The sequence below is a fragment of the Drosophila elegans genome, unplaced genomic scaffold, assembly GCF_018152505.1.
Source record: "Drosophila elegans isolate 14027-0461.03 unplaced genomic scaffold, ASM1815250v1 contig_149, whole genome shotgun sequence".
Classification (NCBI taxonomy): Eukaryota; Metazoa; Arthropoda; class Insecta; order Diptera; family Drosophilidae; genus Drosophila; species Drosophila elegans.
Window position 1 is genome coordinate 2,993,247 of NW_024545513.1, and position 18,649 is coordinate 3,011,895.

An 18,649-nucleotide genomic window follows, 5' to 3' on the forward strand; every position below is an offset into this window, starting at 1 on the left:
AAGAAAAAACAGAACAATTTGTTGTTTTTTTTTCAGTGCAAACCAAAGAAAAGTAAAAGAAGATGAGCAGCTGAAAATTTGACTCTTTTTGGCGGCCATTTAAAAAGTTTGGACGGGGGGTGAAGAGCCAGTGATTGTTCTCAATTTCTCTTTTCATTGAGTCCAAAGAGTGGAAAATTTGAGCAGGCGCAGCAAGGGGTATCCCCAAAACTTTGGCTTGAAATGTATCCAAGTATTTGCATTGCAAAAAGTCACATGCTTTTTTAATAGCAAAATGGTTTTTTTCGATAACTTAAAATTAAATTAAATGTACTTTCCTGTAAAACAAATACAATACCACAACACGAGTTTAAAATGTTTGTATAAACTTCATCTTACATGGCGTTTGCGTGATTTTGTGCATGTGAGTTAAATATAAACATCCTACACGGCGTATGCGTGATTTTATCCCTTAAAAGGCGAATGCAAGATATTTATACCGTACCCAAAATCACGCATACGCCACGTATGATGTCTATATTAAAATTCCTCGAAAATAAAATAAGAAATGGAAAATAATGCATTTACTTAAAAAAGGTGAAGAAAAAGACTATAAAAGTTAAACAAAAATGGTATTCCCTCTGATTTTTTTGGCCAGCGCATAAACAATCATTTAGAGAAAAGAGAAAAGGGCTCAAAAGGCAGCAACTTGTTAACTTTGCTTTTTATTTTGACAACTCTCCGCCACTTTCATCCCAGCCCCTTGAAATTTATCTCTGAATCTGAATCTGGTTAGCAGCTGCTGCGGCCCATAAGCAAAGGTTTCGCACTTTTACTCAACGACGAGTGCTCCAGCTCCTTCTGGCTGCCACATTTTCTTTATTTATGGTTTGGGCCAAAGAAGAGCGCCATTTTCATAAAAGTGGGTGGTGGTGGAGGCGATGATGATGCTGAGATGCTGTGGGTGTGTGATTAAAGCCGGAATGCGCAACATCCGAACAAACCACCCAGCCAAAACCTACACATCTCAACACCCTCCACTTTGCTCACATTTCAATTGAATTGAATCGAATTTAATGCATTTACTACCAACACACACCCACACACACGCAAATGTGCATCATGCTAATGGGGTAATATTGTTTTTGCCAGCACACTGGGTATTACTTTCTAAAATTATTGAATATCTAGCAGAAATGGCTTTAAACTTGTGTTATTTAAATTTGGTAAAATTCCATTATGCAAATTTTGTATAAATAAACATAAATGTATTATTTCCTTGCCGTTAGAAGTCGCCATCTTTAAAGTTTACATTTTTGAACACTAATAGGAAACCTTTTTTTAAATTTAAAAAATTACATCGCAAATGTCAATTGTATAATGATATTTATAATTTTTTGCAATACTCGGAAACCTACTAACCTTTAATATAACCTTTAATATTTAAGTTTTTAAATATTATAAAAAAAAATTATAATTATATCTATTGACATTTTAAAGGTAATTTTATAAATTTTCCATATTTATGACCTAAAAGCGCAACATTGGCAAAAACTTTTATTTGTAATATTTGAACAATATTCAAAGTTATATCAATCCATTTTTAAAAGCACCACTACAAACTGTTGCATTATTTATTTTAAAAAGTTTTAAGTGCGAGAATTTTCAAATAATACAACATTATCCGCTTATTGTCATGTTTTGTTTATTGAAATTCGGCAACACATTATCAGGCAGTTGTTAAACTTTTCATCGCCACACAAACACACGCATTGTGCAACAGTTTTTAATACAAGTTTCCATGGCAATTTGATGCACAAATCAATTATTTTGGACCATCATTATCCACCCACTTTCTTTTGTTTCTCTATGCACGGTGCTACAATAATAATGGTGGCAACAACCATGATAACACCGAGGACTATGATAACAACAACAAATAAACAGCAAAGAGCAAACATCAATAATCTATTTTATATTAAAGTTTATTATTTTCCACGCACACACACACACACCAATACAAAACAAAAAAATTCCGTCGAATTTGTTTACACTTTGTGGAGAGAAGGGAAAACAAAGCGAAATGGAAATTCATTTAAATTTGGCTACCAGAAAAGTGGGCAGCACCTGCTCCACTCGTCAGCACCTCGCTCAAGGAGAACGCCTCCCTGCCCCCCCCCCCCCACGCCACGCCCCCTTTGTAGCACATTTTACCGCCTTGAGTTTCGTTTATAAATATTTAAGTGCTGCAAGCAAACTTTTGGTCCAAGAGGAAAGGTTGAAGGTGGGTGACAGAAAACAGCTTAAGCTAAGTAAAGCGACCGTTTTGAGTCGGACCAACAAGCCAGCCACGCCCCCTGAATATCGCCCCCGTTCTCATGTAAAGAAAAAAGTAACAGTAAAGTCGACAATATCAAAAAAACTTGTCACGTCTAAGAAAAGGCAGTGAGATGTTTCCCCAACGATTACACATAACGTTTCACCAATGATCATAATTTAACACATGCTTTAAGAAAACTAGAAAAATTTTGAAAAACATTGAAGAACTTTAAGGATATAAATATAACACAAATGAAAACATCGAATTACTCGAAATAGTATCTGATAATTGTCAGTTTTATAATTTATGATTTTGAATAATTTTAAAAATACACAACGTTTCACCAATGAGCTTTGTGTTACTTATGGAAACCTGGAATACTGTTGAAATATTTTAAAGAATTTTAACTAAAAAAAATGATTATCAGTAATATCTGATAATTTAGGCTCATTAACAAATTTAAAGGTATGTTTAGCTTATTCTTCCCCAATTTCTTTTATTTTGATGGTTTCTTAAGGCCAAAATGGCTTAAAAAAAAAGAAACTCCATTTCTAATTTGACACAAAAAAACATTTAACATGGAATACTTTTGTTTTGGGAGAAATTTTGTTACCTTAAATACTACCCCTAAAACCTTTACCAATGTTCAAAGATATTTTGTGTCTCAACTTTCATTTTCGTCCCTAACCAATGTCAATCACTCCATGAGTGACAGTCTTTTGAGCAGTTTTTTCCCCTGTGCAGGCACTCTGGGCATTGTGTTAATGAAACGTTTCATGGGAGTTTCAGTCGGGCTTCAGGTTTCAGTTTAGAATTTGAGGCAACAAGCATAAGCCATGTGCCCCATGGTCTGCATGCTAGTGGAACTGGAACTTTGGCTCATTATCAATGGCATTTATGACTCTGCTGGCATGGCAACTCTCGGACCTTTTTATGGCCCATCGTGTGGATCTGTTGGGGTCCTAGCAGCCATGTCCCATGTCCCATTCCCAGAGCATTCATCCTACATACGGCCATCGGGCTCATCACAAGATGACAAATTGAATTTGAGGGCAAATGCCAAGGCGTATGCTCCTCAAAACACAGCTCTTGAGTTTGGTTTCGTTAAGTTTGGTTTAATAAGCACGGTATGGACAGTATAAACAAGGTATGTTGTGCTTAGCAAGCAAACTGGCTATGTTTTTGATATTTTTATTTCAAGCTTTGCTTCTAAGTAAACCAAAAAAAAAAATTTTTCTTTTACTAACAACATTCAATGAGAAAAGTAAATATTTCATTGCCTTTCAAAGATCCTGCACATTCGACAACAAACAACAGTCAATCCTTAAGGCAAAAGCAATAATATACGGATTTACATGCCCATTGGCCATAAGTATTTGATATAAGGATTTGCACTGGTAAAAAAACGCTGCTTGGACTTATCATTTACTGAACTTTTCAATTATTTTTTGTTTTGATTTTCATCCATTGCAGTTTTTAAGTCCGGAAATATGAAATATTTATTTAAAACTTCATTTGAAAATTGTAATAAATGAAAATTTAATTTAAACCATATTAAACTTAAATATTAAGCATTTAAAACAAATAGGACCCATTTTGAACCAACTAATTTAGTATTGATTATGTTTAATTTTTGATATCAATTAGCAGATATTGGGTTTTACCTTTCCATGTTTTTTTTATCAGTGAAGAAACCTAAACTGTTTTTGTCTTTATTTGCCCCCCTTGTTGTTTTTTCCACTCCCATTGTTTTCTTGCTTCGACCGAATCAAATGGAATTATTTACGTCTTACGACTTAAGCACCTAGCAAAAATACCAGGTATTCTGAAATCGTCTCCTCCGGACGACGAGCTTTAAAAAGCTGCTCGTTTTGTCACACTAATTGCACCAGTTTTCGGCCAACTATATTTCTTTTTGGCCCCTTTCTGCTGCTGCAGCTTTTTCCCCCTGCTTTTTGAAGATGCCTTTTCGCATTTCTCTGGTCTTGTGGCTGGTGACTGGTGGATGGTTACTGGTGGCTGGTGTCATGTGCAAAATTGCTGCTTATTAATGTCAGAAATTTCTAATTGCAACTTCTGCATATAAATTGCTTCGCCTAACTCCTTCACCGACAAACCAGAGCCACAGAGCCATAGCAGCTGAAATATTTGGACTAATTTCCACAATATATTTTGAGTATTTGTGCGTGATATAAAGACTTTATTTGGCGCAGACGTCAAGTAGATTCAAAACTGCAGCCAAACATAGAAACAATAACAATCAAGACAAACGGTGTTCCAGATAAACAGATTTAAATGCACATTGATCGGGTTTTGAAAACTCACCTTTATGTAATTATTACTTTGCCAAATATGACTAAACTATGGAATTTCATAATTTCCAAAATAAGCATTTATTTGATGTAAGTTATAATTTGTATAGATTATATACAAATGTTTGACTATAACCGACATTATGCAAAAATATCAAATTCTGACTCTTTGCCTGCGTAAAAGTGATTTATACTTGCTAACTTAGCACATAATTAGAGCCTAACTTTTATATCTATCTGAACATTATGTGAACGGTTCGCCAATAAATTACGAATTCAAATTTGTATTCATTTTTAAGGGGGTTTCTAGCATTAAATGTTAAACAAACATTAAATCTTATTTTAAAGTTAAATAAATAATTTAAAGATTTGGAGAACTGCAATATTGTGATAATCTTTTGTCAAGTACACAATCTTACTCCTGAAGGCTATGTTTTTATCGGATTTTTCAGAGGAAGCATTTTAAAGCATGTTATAATCTTATCTTTAAACTCTTTAAAAATACATACAACAAAAAAAATAGTTCAAAGACTTGGAGAATTGCAATATATGATATTTGTTCGTCAACTATACATTTTTAAATCTTGTTTTTATGTTTTTATTGTAGGCTAATCGGGAATTTCGGAGGAAGCACGGGTGACTTAAAGCTGGCATAGCCATTTGCCCCCCCAAAAATCGGAAGAAACAAATTTCCTATGCCATAATCAAGCTGAGGGAAAAAGAAATTTGCATATTTGCGCACACACACACTAGCACACATAGAGACAAGCGGACAAAAAGACAGACGGCAGGATATGTATTCCAGTCAGGACAATCCATCCAATATTTGTTTTGCTCATTGCTCGCTCAGCTCAGTTCAGTCTTGCTCGCATTCTGATTTATTACAGTTTGCCCATTGAGAGACAATTAAATTGGCCGCTATCCGCTTTAAGTAGACTTCAAGGACCACCTCAGCTCAGTGAGTGCAGTGAGTGAGTTTAAAAATATGTCGGAAAAATATAAAACCCGTAGCAAGAGCAAAAACAAGAGACAGGCTAGCACAAAACACAAAACAAAAACTTTACTTTACTTTCCTTTCCGTACACAAACACGTAACCAGAACCCAATTTTGTGGCCAATGAAAGGACTATGAAAGGAGGTTGAGGTGGTCAGGGGATCAATGGGGGGCGATACAGACCGAGATACAATCCACTCCATGCAGGATATGCGGTACTGTACACAGAAAAAAAAAAACAAAAAAACACGACACATCATTGAGAATTTGTTATTTGCAGGGTGATCAGTCAACTACATTTTTATGTGTGATAAAATATTCTCCGAAATAAAGTTCCTGTATATATGAATTCGTTTAAATTTGCTTTGGTAATCAGCATCAAAAATAATATATTTTTTTAATTTGGATTTTTTTTTATTAATAATATTTCTTTCTATTTTTTTTTGACAATATCGATAATATCGATCGCCAAAATTATCGATCGAGCAAACTATAGATGTTTCCCCAACAGCACTAAAAAATTGTTGTTCCATTTCTCTAAAAAAAACTGTTGACATATCATATAATTTTGATATAATACCAAATTATGTGCTTCTGCTTCTTGCTGTGTACGGCAAACAGAAATTGACAATTTTGCATAATAATGATAAATTTTACATGAGCATGGAGCTGAAATAGTTTTTCCAAACGATCTCAAAGCTCCTGCGGGTGGAAGGTTTCGTTTTTTTTTTTTTTGTATTTTTTTTGTTTTTCCTGCCCAAAGGACACGTGTGGTCGGTAATCTTATCAGAACACCCCGCTCCTCCGAATCTCCTTAACTAGCAATTGGATATTATGTGAGATTTGCGACACCAAAATGGCAGAGAGATAAACTGCAAAATGAAATGCCAAACGACGAAAGGATGGACAACACAAAAAAAAAAAAAAAAAACCCGGGTGCCAGGACATTCGAATGCAGAACACGCTCCACAGGACCCCAATAGAGCAATTTTTTGCCACACATCCATTGGGGGTCACAGATGGACGGGGGACACGGCAAGGGTTAATGGTCCAGCTGGAGGGAAAAAGTTGATTTACTTTCATTTTCGCCATCGACACACTCTCATTGCGAGGAAGTGTTTATCGATGGTTTAATTATAAGTGCGGGGGCTAACTCGACATAAAATAGCCCCACTAGGCGGAGTAAGGGTTAAGAGCTTGGGCCGAAACAATCAACTGATTAAACTGCATAAGGATACAGAACCGTGTTTTTTTTTTTGCAATAAACATTGAATAGCCCCTTATGGCAAGTGTTTATTCAATAGCTGGGCAAAGCAAATAAGTTGAGCCAACTCACTGGATTTTGAATTATCATAAAATCATGAATATTACACCACTTCATCATTGCATTTCATATCTGATCAAGTGTTTATTTTCACGGGCACTTGATTTTTTAAAAGCACGTTTTATATTCTTTGGCAGGATAATTAATTTGTTTTTAAAGCTCATTTGATGGCCATCTTTAATTGAATCCCCTTTGATTCAGTTTAAAAGCCAATATTCAAACACGCCATTGAGCATTTATTACAACATTTTAAGTTTATTATCGGTTGGATTAATTAATCGGCATGGAAAAAAATGAGTTGGCATACGCAGCTTAAATAAATAATTATATATTTCTTTTCTTTTTGGTGATATATCTAAATATAATATTTAGAATAAATATTATTATACACTTAACTTGAAAGTAAACTACAGACAATATTAAATTATAAATTTTAATTCAATACCAAATAATATAGCCTCTATACTTTTTAGTTGTATTTCTATAATGAAAGTTTCTAAAACTGTAGTCTAAGGCCTTAGTTTTAAAACAAAAATGTTTTATTTTGATACTTTCTTTGTATTAATTTACTATGCATCTTATTGAGAAATTTTTTATATCCAAAAGTTTAATTTCTACGAGAATTTTTTTTTAAAATCACCTCCATATAATATAAAACAACACCTGAGGGCGTTACTGCACTTAAAATAATGCAATAATACCCACAGGTATCTTATTTTTAAAGGTTATCTTTAGTTTTTTCTTAGATTTCCCTAATGTGGGTGACTTTGGCCCACTGTGCCGAATTTCGGACTCGACACTTGTGGCGCGAGTGGGTGATGGGTTTTGGGTTGTGGGAGGTTGTGGGAGGGTAGGGCTGGCACGTAGACATGAGCAACAGCGACAGGTGGTGGTGCGGAGAAGGGAGGCGAACGAATACAAAAAAATGACGGCAAGATGAAAAAATGTGTTTGGTTTCGTGCGCTCTGCAATTGCAGCTTACCTTCTGATACATATTTTGTGCATTGGCTTTAGTTCCCCCCGCTCCTTTTGCCTCATTCAAGCCCCCATTTTACCCCCCATTTTGACCCCTTTTTGCCGCCCATGCTCCTGCTCCTTGCTGCCATCCCTGTTGCTCTTTATTGCTGTTAACATATATTTAACAATTTCGTATGCCCGTGTGTCTGTTTGTGTATGTCCTGAATGCTGTTGGTATTCCTCCGCTGTATCCTTACGCCCTTCTACAAACTCCGCCCCTGTTTGCCCATTTTTTGTATTTTTTTTGGTGAGGGGGGCTTTTCTGGCCGTTCTGCCTTTTGGCTTTGCTTTCGGTCCTGTTCTGTTTTCTCTGTTTGCTGTCAGTAGGTAAAAATTCCAATAAATAATTGAAATGGCTGTTTGTTATATCCCCCGCTCCCCCTCAAACGCACGTCCATGTTCACTCGCCTTTTGTCCTCTTGATGTTTATATATATATATATCTTTTGTGACGCATCTCGAACGGTTCGGCTATACACGCGCTTGGCATTTTTATTACCCGCCCCTCCAAAAAGAAATCCCCACTTAAAAATGCACAGCCAAAATTATGCAAAAATTGCAATTACCATATTTTTGTTTTTGTGCCGCTTTATTAATAAATTGTTAAGTTGCCACTAAACCACAGGCTTAACGGCACCATTTGATTTAAATCAGCCAGCAGTGTTTATTTGACCAATGCTTTACAACATAAAATCATCAATACTTTTGTTACACACTTTTTGGGGTCTACCACCTGGAATTCCTTTCCTGTTTTTGCATTTTGCATTTTCAGACTGAGTTGGAGACACAATGGTTTATGGATTGCAAAGTATGTGGGGTTGTAGTACGTGAAAGCACACCGAACTGCAAACGACAATATTTTTTGATAGTCGTGACCCCAAAAATGTTCGCAGAGCGGGTAAAAAATGAAGAGCCATAAAATCGGGCTAGTTTACCCAACCCAACACAAGCCAACTCGACAAGGAGTGCGTTTTTAGTGCATAAGTTTGGAGCAATGATAAGTCGAAAGCGAAGCGAACGCATCTTCCAGAAAGCGGGGTGATTTTGGGTGGTCCAACAACCGGCGAACGGAAAGCCAACTCGCTGATTTATGATGGCATGGCGAAAGTTTGGCCCCAACTCTTGCAGTTTAGCGCCTGGCAAGTGATAAACTGAAATGACTTTACAGTTGCGGAGCCGCAGGCTGCGTTCCGCTTATTAGATTGTATTTGATGACCGTTGGTGTGCCATTCAACCACCCAACCACCCACTTCGTTACAAAGATCAATTGAACACGAAATTCTAAAGAATTCGCGGATTAAATTTTAAAAAGTTTAAATATATAAATGCTTAGGGAATGACTATGATATAAAACAATAGATAAGTGCTTCCAACAGTCAGTGGGAAAGAAAATATAACTAAGAAATGGCGAGCAGAACAAATTCTAAAGAATTCACGATATAAATTTTGAAATGTTTTAATATATCAATTGTTTAAGAATGACTTTAACATACAACAAAAGATAAGTGCTCCCAACAGTCAGTGGGAAAGAAAATTTGTCTGAAAAACGCTGATATCTCTGAAACGTCTGAAATTCTTAGGAATTCGCGGCTTAAATATATAAATTGTTTAAGAATAACTATATATATACAACAATAGATAAGTGTTGACAACCATTAGTGGGAAAGATGGCACTGCACGCTCCGAAAAGTGACCCCAAAGCATAAATAATTGACAAACCATTAAGATTCGTCCAGCTCGACACTGATTCTCCAGCGACCACAAAGTACACAGTTTAAGTGCTTGGCACTTTGCAGCTGCTTAGATCGTCTCAAAAGGTGACCTCAAAACGTTGACCGGTGACCTCGTGCCAGAGCAAACTTTGCTAACTAGGAAATCTCATTAATTTAGTCATCATACTGCTTTTGTGGTGCAAATGAAGCGGCACGGCACAAAGTTCACGTTCCTGCGGTGCCAACAAAAAGCGTTTGGGAATGGGAACCTCATCTCGACCTATCCTTCCACACTAAATTACACTTCAAAAAACCAAACTTAGCGGTGACGTTGCAATTGCCCTTCACAAAAGCCATCGACCATGGAATTTTATAAAATTTCATTGATTAAATTAATTATTATCGGTTATCTGCCGGCAAAAGTGTGCCTGACCAAAAAATATATTACTCTTGTCAAAAATGTGGCTAATTTGATTTGTGCCAAATTAGTCAGTCAATTGCCATGTCAACTAATTATTGGCTAGCTTTACTTATAATTAGGGCGCAAATAAGGTGCAATTACAGTGTGCACACGCGGATGGATAATAGTTTGACTTTAAAAATGTAGTTAAAACAGGAGAGTTTTTTCTACAGAAACTATTCTTAAATGATTTCTTTAAAAAATCACACAAGCAATAGTCATGCCATAAAACAATATTTTACCTAACACTCACATACAGATTTCATCTTAGTTTTTTTTACATTTCCTATTTATTATTTCCAAAAAAAATATATACATTTCGTTGTAACCCAGATTTTATTACAGCTAATTCAGGGGTTTTCGGTAAAATTTACTTAATCGGATGCCACTTTAAAAGAGTATTATCTTTATTGTGTACTTTGATAAATACAAAAGTAAATACATAAATGTCTTAATGAAATGATTTTAAGCCAAAGCTTCAACAAAAACTTTCTTCCAAGTAAATATATAAATTTACTCAATCGGCTCCCACTTTAATAAAGTATTATCTTTATTAAAAAAACTCACTTTCGAGTGACATTTAAGGTTGATTGTTAATAAACAAACTTCTTTATTAAATGATTAATAGTTTTAAGTTTCTACGAAAAATATGACACTTCTAATGCTCAAGGAAATATGTATAACATGTTATATACCATATACCCAGATTTTACATTTTTTACAATTAATTTAGGGGCTCTTTGCAAAATAAACTCAGTCGGTGTCCACTTTAAGAGAGTATCTTTATTGAAAACACTTAATTTCAGAATTCATTATAGTTAATAGTTTATTTACTTAAACTAAAAATATAACATTTCCTATTCCCTATTTTCAAAGATATATCTACCATAAGCCCAGATTTGATTACCTTTACTTCATGGGTTTTTTGTGAAATAAACTCAATCGGTCCCCACTTTAAAAGAAAAAAACACTCACTTTCAGACTCCATTTCAGTTGAATTGTAAATAAATAAAGTTCGTAATTAAATGATTGAAAGCCAAAATTTCAACAGAAATTCTACGTTTCCCATTCCCTATATTCAAAGACAACATATACTAAATTTTATTAATTCAGTGGTTTTCTGTGAAACTTACTCAATCGACTGCCACTTTAATAGAGTGTTATCTTTCATTTGATGGGGTTTTGCTCAGTTTTACTTGGCACTTAATGCCTGTTATAGTCCGATTATTTTCTCCCTCTGCAATCCCGTTTCCCGGGGGCTCTTTTTCAACGACTTTCCGGCGACAGATGGACTTGGAGGGAATGAATGGCTGAGTGGACGAGGGACTGCGTCTAGGCCTAGGGCTCATGGACCCATGGAGCCATGGACTCCTGGACTTTGGCACACCTTCAGGTTCAATGTCCGCCCACTTTTGTGGCGGTGGTGGTGGTGCGTTATACGTGACAGGTGGAAAACCTCGGCGGGCACGCCGCTTTCCACTTCAGTGCGCTTTTCTGTGCGCCCGTTTATGGAGAGGCTGGAGAGGCCGCTGTCAAATTAATTGGCTTTTCCGGCCACGACTGGGACGGGGACTTGCACTTCGTCTTAGTTATACTTTTGCTTCTACTCGAAAATATATCCTATCGTCTGGCCTGTGGTCGATTGTGACTTCTCTCGTTGACTTGCTGGCAGAGATTTCCTCGCGAGTTTGGCGGTCTTCGATTTGGCCGAATGCCTGCAAAACTTTTCCAGCCAGTCGACCGAGTTGGTTTTTCATGGAGACCTTGTCATCAGGTCCGGCAAAAGTGGGCCAGCAGAGCGCCTTTTGATCGCAGGACCCTTTTTGGAAGGACCATCCATCCATGTCCAAGTCTTGAGTGGTGCCAAGTGCTCGAGTTGTTTTTAGACTGCCTCTAGCTGCGTTTTGATTGCCCCTTTCTGGGGAAAGGGAAAACATAGGGGCACACGATGCTTACCGGCATCTCGTCCAATGAGCTTAACTTGGTTGATTGAGTTTCACTCGTTGCCATTGAGCTATTATCATCGGAGTGACTCACTCACTTTGAGTCTGAGTGCGTCCCAAAATATCCCCTCAATTTTAGGACATTGTCAAAAAAAGGGGCGGAAATAAAGGGAAATTCTGGCTGACCACGTAGAAAGCTTTCTCAATACGGCGCGCCGCTGAATTTTTAATGTTTGGTATTGCCAAAACCACATTAACAAAAAATCATTGCATCTAATCTTTTGAATTTTTATATTTTTGAGAAAAGTTACTTAATTTTATTGAGGCGCAAAACAAAAGCTAACTTGGATGTTTATATTAGTAATTACTACCGGTTAAGATACCAACCAACATTGTACGTCACGTTTGGTAGCTTATAGAACATTTGTAAGACCTTAAAAGGCATTTTTAGGTTGCTATTATGTACAAATTTCAAGTTTTCAAGACCGAAAGAATAACCTTCTTTCAAAAGGCTTTCTACAAGAAATTTTTTTTTTCAAAAATCTATTGCGCCTAAGTTCTACCTAAATCAGCAAAAAACCAGTAAAAAACATTGTTTGCTCTTTTGGAACTAAATATCACAGCCATATTTATATTCCTTGCTTTTTAGATCAATACAATATCGTATGGCAAAAGTACACCAATAAATTATAAAATTTATCATATTTAGTTTATTGTTGGGTATGGTAAAATACTGGGTAGTAAAATAGATTTTTAGCACAGCATGTTTTCTTAGGAAATGAATGTCGCGTGTTTATAACAGATAACGTATAAGGATATTTAATGGGAAATAATTGTTTTACCTAAAAAGTTCGTACATAAATAGTGATCTAAATTTTGTAGATAAAATACCATTATTGGTAATACTCTGGTTTGAGTCCGCGGTGAAAAGTATATTTTGTAAATACGATACATATACTTATTTCTAGAAAACATGCTCTAAAATTATAGCAGATATGTAAAAAAATTGTTAGTATTTAGTCCTTTCTTTTCCCCCTTTTCCTATCAAATTAAAAATAAACTTAAAAGGAAAAAATGACAAGATTGTTACATTATAGCAAAAAAGTGCTTTTAAGATAGAAGAAACCTTTATATAACTCAATGTTTTCAAAAATAAAAATAGTCAAAAATAACATTACTATACCACTATTTTTTTATTAGATTTGTATTGTTATTATTTTTTAACAATACAAAATTCTTTAGTATAAATGTAATAATAAAACAAACAGGGCTAAAATATCCCTAAAAATAGCTTCCAGAACGTTCTATAGCTTCAATGAGCTTTGGAGCTTTTGTGCAACAAAAGTGGTTTTTAACATTGAAAAATAGCTTTTACTCCCTAACTTGGCCATATAACTTGAAAATTTTTGATTGCATTTTGTATACATGTACTTATGCTTCGGTATGGTAGATAAAGTCACCTTTGCTTCCAGTAGTTAATTAATGCGTTAATTGGTTGCTGACCTCTTGACCTGAACTTTAATCGAATCTTAAGCCGAAATGTTTGAGGACTAAGCCGCAAAATGTGTGCGCATTCGCTGTCCTACACATAAAAAAACTGAAAGATTAATTTAATAAGTTTGTCCTGAAACTAAAACACAGACAGTAATTAATTATTCATTTAATACAAAGTAATAAGACCCCTATAGTGGTATTAATTTAATACGCTTTGTACTCATCATACCCAATAGTTTTCAATTCACGTAAGAATAGTTTAGTTTCTATGACAATTTCGTTTTAGGTCTGGTAAAAGTGGCCTCCTCTTTAAAATACGCAACCGGAAACGACCTTGAGTGGCCTGACCTACCGGCTTGGGGAGGTCTCAGTCTCGGTCTCTGTCTCGGTTCTGTCTAAAAAATCTACAAATCTCAGTCAGAGTAAGATCCCAAGAACGATGATAATATTTTCCTGCTGCCAGGCCTTTGTTTTTGCCCCACGAGCACGGAAGCGGAAACGGAAGCGGAAGCAATACGCCCACACAGAGAAAGTCTCAGGTGGCATTGCATTTAAGCTGGCAGGCTTGCCAGCCAGAGTTCATCAAGATCTCGTATCTCATTAACTGGGTCATGGTAGACCACATTTAAGGCCGGGCCGCCTCATGCCTACCAAAAGCCAAAAAATCCCAAAAACGTCGCCATATTAGGTGTAAAGGTGCACGGTCTGCGGTATGAAAACTTTTTCAATTATAACCGTAAGCGCCAAGAAAGCAAAAAGACGTTCTCCTTTCTGGGGGTCGCAACTTTTAATACCCTTTAATCGGTCTGGCTAATGCAGGCCACAATTTTGACCGTATCCATGATCTCAACGACATTGCTACCCTCGCGAAATTCCACATTCTTGAGCAGCAAGGTCCACACATTGTCGCAGTGTCTATAGTTGAGCAATTTGTCGGCCTTAAAGGTGACCCTGGCCTTAACTTGCTTGTTTAAAGCTTTACTGATGGACTTGTCGAATTTCTTCAATATGGTATGGACCAAATCGGGACTTAAAAGGCCTTCCTGAAAATAATATAAAAATATGAATAATTACATTCCCAAATATTAATACAAATTTATTTGCCTGTGTCATCTCATTTATGGTTTCCTGAAGCGTGGTACCCAATGTTGAGGTGCGATAGAATTGGTAGCTCATTATGAAATTATAGCTTTTGGCAAATTAAAATGAAGAGAAGTTACTCGGCAAAAAACAGCACGCAGGCGCAGCAGATTTTCCAATGATATTCTTGCAAGTCATTTACCTTTTGACACTTCCCTTTTGACAAACCAATAACGGCTGTTAGACGAGTCTGTAAAACTAACAGAGATTATATCGATATTAATCTATTTATGTAATTCAGGGCTCTGAACCACTCCGGAGTGGGGTTTCTCCGAACCAAAGTGGTTCGGTTTTTTTTTATCGATCCAAACATTTAACGGAGCGTGATTTATTTCGTAAATTAACCGGAATTGAACGAGTTCGCTTTTTTTTTTTTTGAATAGAATGAACAATTGGAAGGCTAGATTCTAATTTTCCAACATTTTTTTCCGATATCAATTTTCTAATTGTAGTAGCATATTGGGCTACAATTTATATATTATACAAATTAAATAAATTAAATTAAATTTCATTAAAATTATGCTTCGCCTTTTGGCGTATATGTTTTGAAAAATAAAGATATGTCGAATTTCCGATAAGTTGTTCAATAGTTTCGAAGGCAGCCATATGATATAGTCGTCTGATTTTTAAAATATTGACATTGAAATTGCAAAAACGCACATAATCTCTGAGTATCTCGGTGGCTGTGGATCTTTTGTGAAATTTTAAATTTGCGGGTACAAAAAGTCCGATTTAGTTCAATTTTACAAACCAACAATATACTTTTTACCGCAAATTAGTCTTTAACAAACATCATTAGTTGTCCATTAGTCTTAAATAAAACACTCTGTGGTTTTTGACTTTGAGAACCCACTTAAATTACTTCAAAACGCTTGGAGCTTTATACTAAAGGAAAATCCTCTCAGTTCCTGAAATTACTTAAATGTTTTTGCTTGAAAATGAAGTTGAATTGTGGGGAATATTTCAAAAGACATCTCTGAAAGTCTCTCAACACTTTCGAGCTGCCACTCAGGGGTCGCATTACGACGTGGACACTGAAGCAAACTATATAGTTGGGGGGTCACAAATCACGTGACAGGGGCTGAGTGATGCACTGGAAAAAATCTATATGGTATAATGAATAAATTAATTATTTTTCCCAAAACTGCGTGTTGTTTTGTATCAGTATGGCGAGTGGAGAACGTGGATCCCAGCAGGCAAGCCTAACTCTATCCAGCACTCAAAAGTTCGGCACATTGGCAAAGGCTGTTAGTAATCCTGTTAAAAAGACGAATACCTCGAGAAATACAAATCAAAGTCGAGCATGGACGGCTCCAAGGTGGGATTCTTGGCCCGTCTGGACCGCCTTCTCCGCCGCTGGCTGCCAGGATACAATTTCATACGCAACAGGCGCCGCTCACCATCGCAAATCACGATAGCCGGAGGATCCTGCTCCGGTTCCGGTGGCCACAACATCCAGGTGCCACGTGGAAAAAGAGGTGGCAGGAAGGGCAAGCAAGAAGTCTATCTGGACACAGGCATTGCCAAGTCGGAGTTCTGCACTCAATTGGAGATCCTTTTGCGCAACAAGCTGATCAAAAAGCAGCAGGAGGAGATGGCGGCTTTGGAACAGCAGGAATAAGTCCACCAGAACAAGCAGGATCCGCTCCAGCACTAAATAGCGCTTTTGAGTTATATTGTTTATTTCTTACTTTTCATACCAACAACTCAATCCATCAATCAAGGCGCCACATTAAAATTAATTAAAAATAATGACCGCCAAACAAAACGGGGTTTTGTATATTAAAGGAAAATAAAAACGATTTTTCCCCACAAAACAAATCCCTTAGGCTTTGGGAGAAGTTTTCCCACTTAAGTAGCCCCATTTTCACCCCCTTTCAAGGCCATTGTTCCCTAATGCTAATCAGTCAACAACAATTTAATCGCTTTTAATGGCCAAGCAGTGGGAGTCGACTTCAAAATACCCTATCATTTTTCTATTGTACCTAAACTGTGATTTACTTTTGAAGTATAACATGTTTCTTTTAAGTTATATAATGCTCATTCGAACTTTTATTATTTTTTAACAATTAGTTTTTTTTTGTTTGAGCCTCAAGATGTGCTAAAGATGTTGATTTTGAATATTTTTTAAAGAAATTATACCACGATTAGTAGTTTTAAGACTGTATTCATCAAAATTAAAAATTCCCAAATTAATATTCTCTTTTTTTAATATCAATATATTTATGTATAAACTGCTAAACTAAACCAATATGATTATTCATCAAGATTAGGAATTCCCAAATCAATATTCTCTTGTTTTTATATCAATATATTTATGTTTAAACTGCTAAACTGACCATCATGGCTCTTAAAATCAATCAACTTACCCATTAAGCTACTCACTTTCTTCATTGGGGCGAAAAACTGAAAGTCAGGTGGGTTGGAAGCAAACACAAGCGGTGGTTAATGGGGGACTGACAAGCACTCGAAACATCGATTTAGTCGTTATCAATTGCGATGTCATTGAGCCCGGACTACAATTATATGTATTTCAATTTGTTGCAAGGCAGGAGGTTGTACCAAAAGCCCTGCTAATGTCCATGGCATTAGCATAGGGTTTTCCATTGCTCTCCATTGCCTCCAACAGCTAAACTTTTCGAACCATCCACTAACAAAAACATTACGTATACGCACCGCAAGCCAGTATCTAAACATGTGCGAGTGTGTGTGAGTGAGTGGGGACCAAGGGATGGCATCATAATTTTGCTGGCCAAGCACTTGAGCACTTGACCATTAACGTTACTTTTGTCTACGTAGCTTATACAAATACACCAAGAAAAAAATTAACTAAACTTTGAATTCGCATAATAAAAAGAAGAGCATGGCGAGAATTTTATACCCTAGCAGCTATTGCCAAATAAAATATTCTTTAAAACGACTATATTTTTAAGCGCAAATGTTTAAAACTATGTAAATATCTAGATTTTTTTAAATTAAATGTATATATGGTTGGCCATTAAATATATTGAAAATCTTTTATTTAGCTAATTTATGAATATTTTCTGTATGTGCATGAGCACACATTGTTGACAATTGAGGGCCGATTCGATGTGGAGAATGGTGGCCTGCTGGTTAAGTGGGCCATCATCCTGGAAACGAGCCGCAGCTGGACCGCAATCTGTTCCGTTCCTTTCAGTTCAGTTCAGTTATTCCCCCGGGTTTGGGTCCCCTTTCAATATTTGTGGTTGCTGGCAATCGGGGATGTCAACAAAAGTCTGTGTTATCCCACATAAAAGGGGAAGTTTTTTTAGAAGGAAAAATGCGGGAGAGAAAGCCCCTACGGTTGCCATGACCAACAACACAGCTGATTAAATTCTCGAAAGTGCACAAAGTTGTTGAGAAGAAATTGACAAAAACAAAAAAAAAACGGCAAGAACCATAGTCATAACAAAAAACACAATTTGATAAGCTAAAAAGTAATAATAATATTCGTTTTAAACTTATTTTGTTACCTTTGTTTCCATTTTGTTAAATATTTTATGCCAACAACAAATTGAATAAAAATTCGTTTTTTATTTATCATATCTTTTATTTGTAATTTCGTTTTTAAATGATTTTTGATTTTAATTTTGGATTAAAATTTTTAATAATAAATTACATTAAATTTTTTGTTCAATAATTTTTCATATTTGCGAGCATTAGTTTTGTTATTTTTCCTTGCTCTGTGGCAGCAGCAATAATTGAGCAAATATTTCCTAATTAAATCCATTTGTTCATATTACACGATGCTAGTCAAAAATTGGAAGAGAAAAAGGGGGAATTAACAAGGCATTGGGAGATCTAAAGGGATTCATGGGTATATATTTATAAGAATGGATATTCAGTGGGCTTACAAAACACATTTACAGAGGCGTCTTTAATGATATGTGTTGAAATATTTGTATTTGTGCTACTCAGTTGGATAAACCCGTGG

General features: G+C 36.0%; 2 protein-coding genes across 2 annotated transcripts; one reads left to right on the forward strand and one right to left on the reverse strand.

Moving 5' to 3' along the window:
* Window positions 1-14,339: 14,339 nt before the first annotated feature.
* Window positions 14,340-14,828, reverse strand: LOC108137257 (transcription initiation factor IIA subunit 2). The gene is made up of 2 exons (XM_017258841.2): window positions 14,659-14,828; window positions 14,340-14,597 (listed from the first exon to the last, which is right to left on the reverse strand). The coding sequence occupies exons 1-2, from the start codon at window positions 14,728-14,730 to the stop codon at window positions 14,352-14,354; spliced, it is 318 nt and encodes a 105-aa protein (XP_017114330.1). The 5' UTR covers window positions 14,731-14,828; the 3' UTR covers window positions 14,340-14,351.
* A 1,029-nt stretch (window positions 14,829-15,857) lies between these two features.
* Window positions 15,858-16,457, forward strand: LOC108137256. Its single transcript, XM_017258840.2, has one exon. It carries the CDS (start codon window positions 15,998-16,000, stop codon window positions 16,313-16,315), a length of 318 nt encoding a protein of 105 aa, XP_017114329.1. The 5' UTR covers window positions 15,858-15,997; the 3' UTR covers window positions 16,316-16,457.
* Window positions 16,458-18,649: the final 2,192 nt, after the last annotated feature.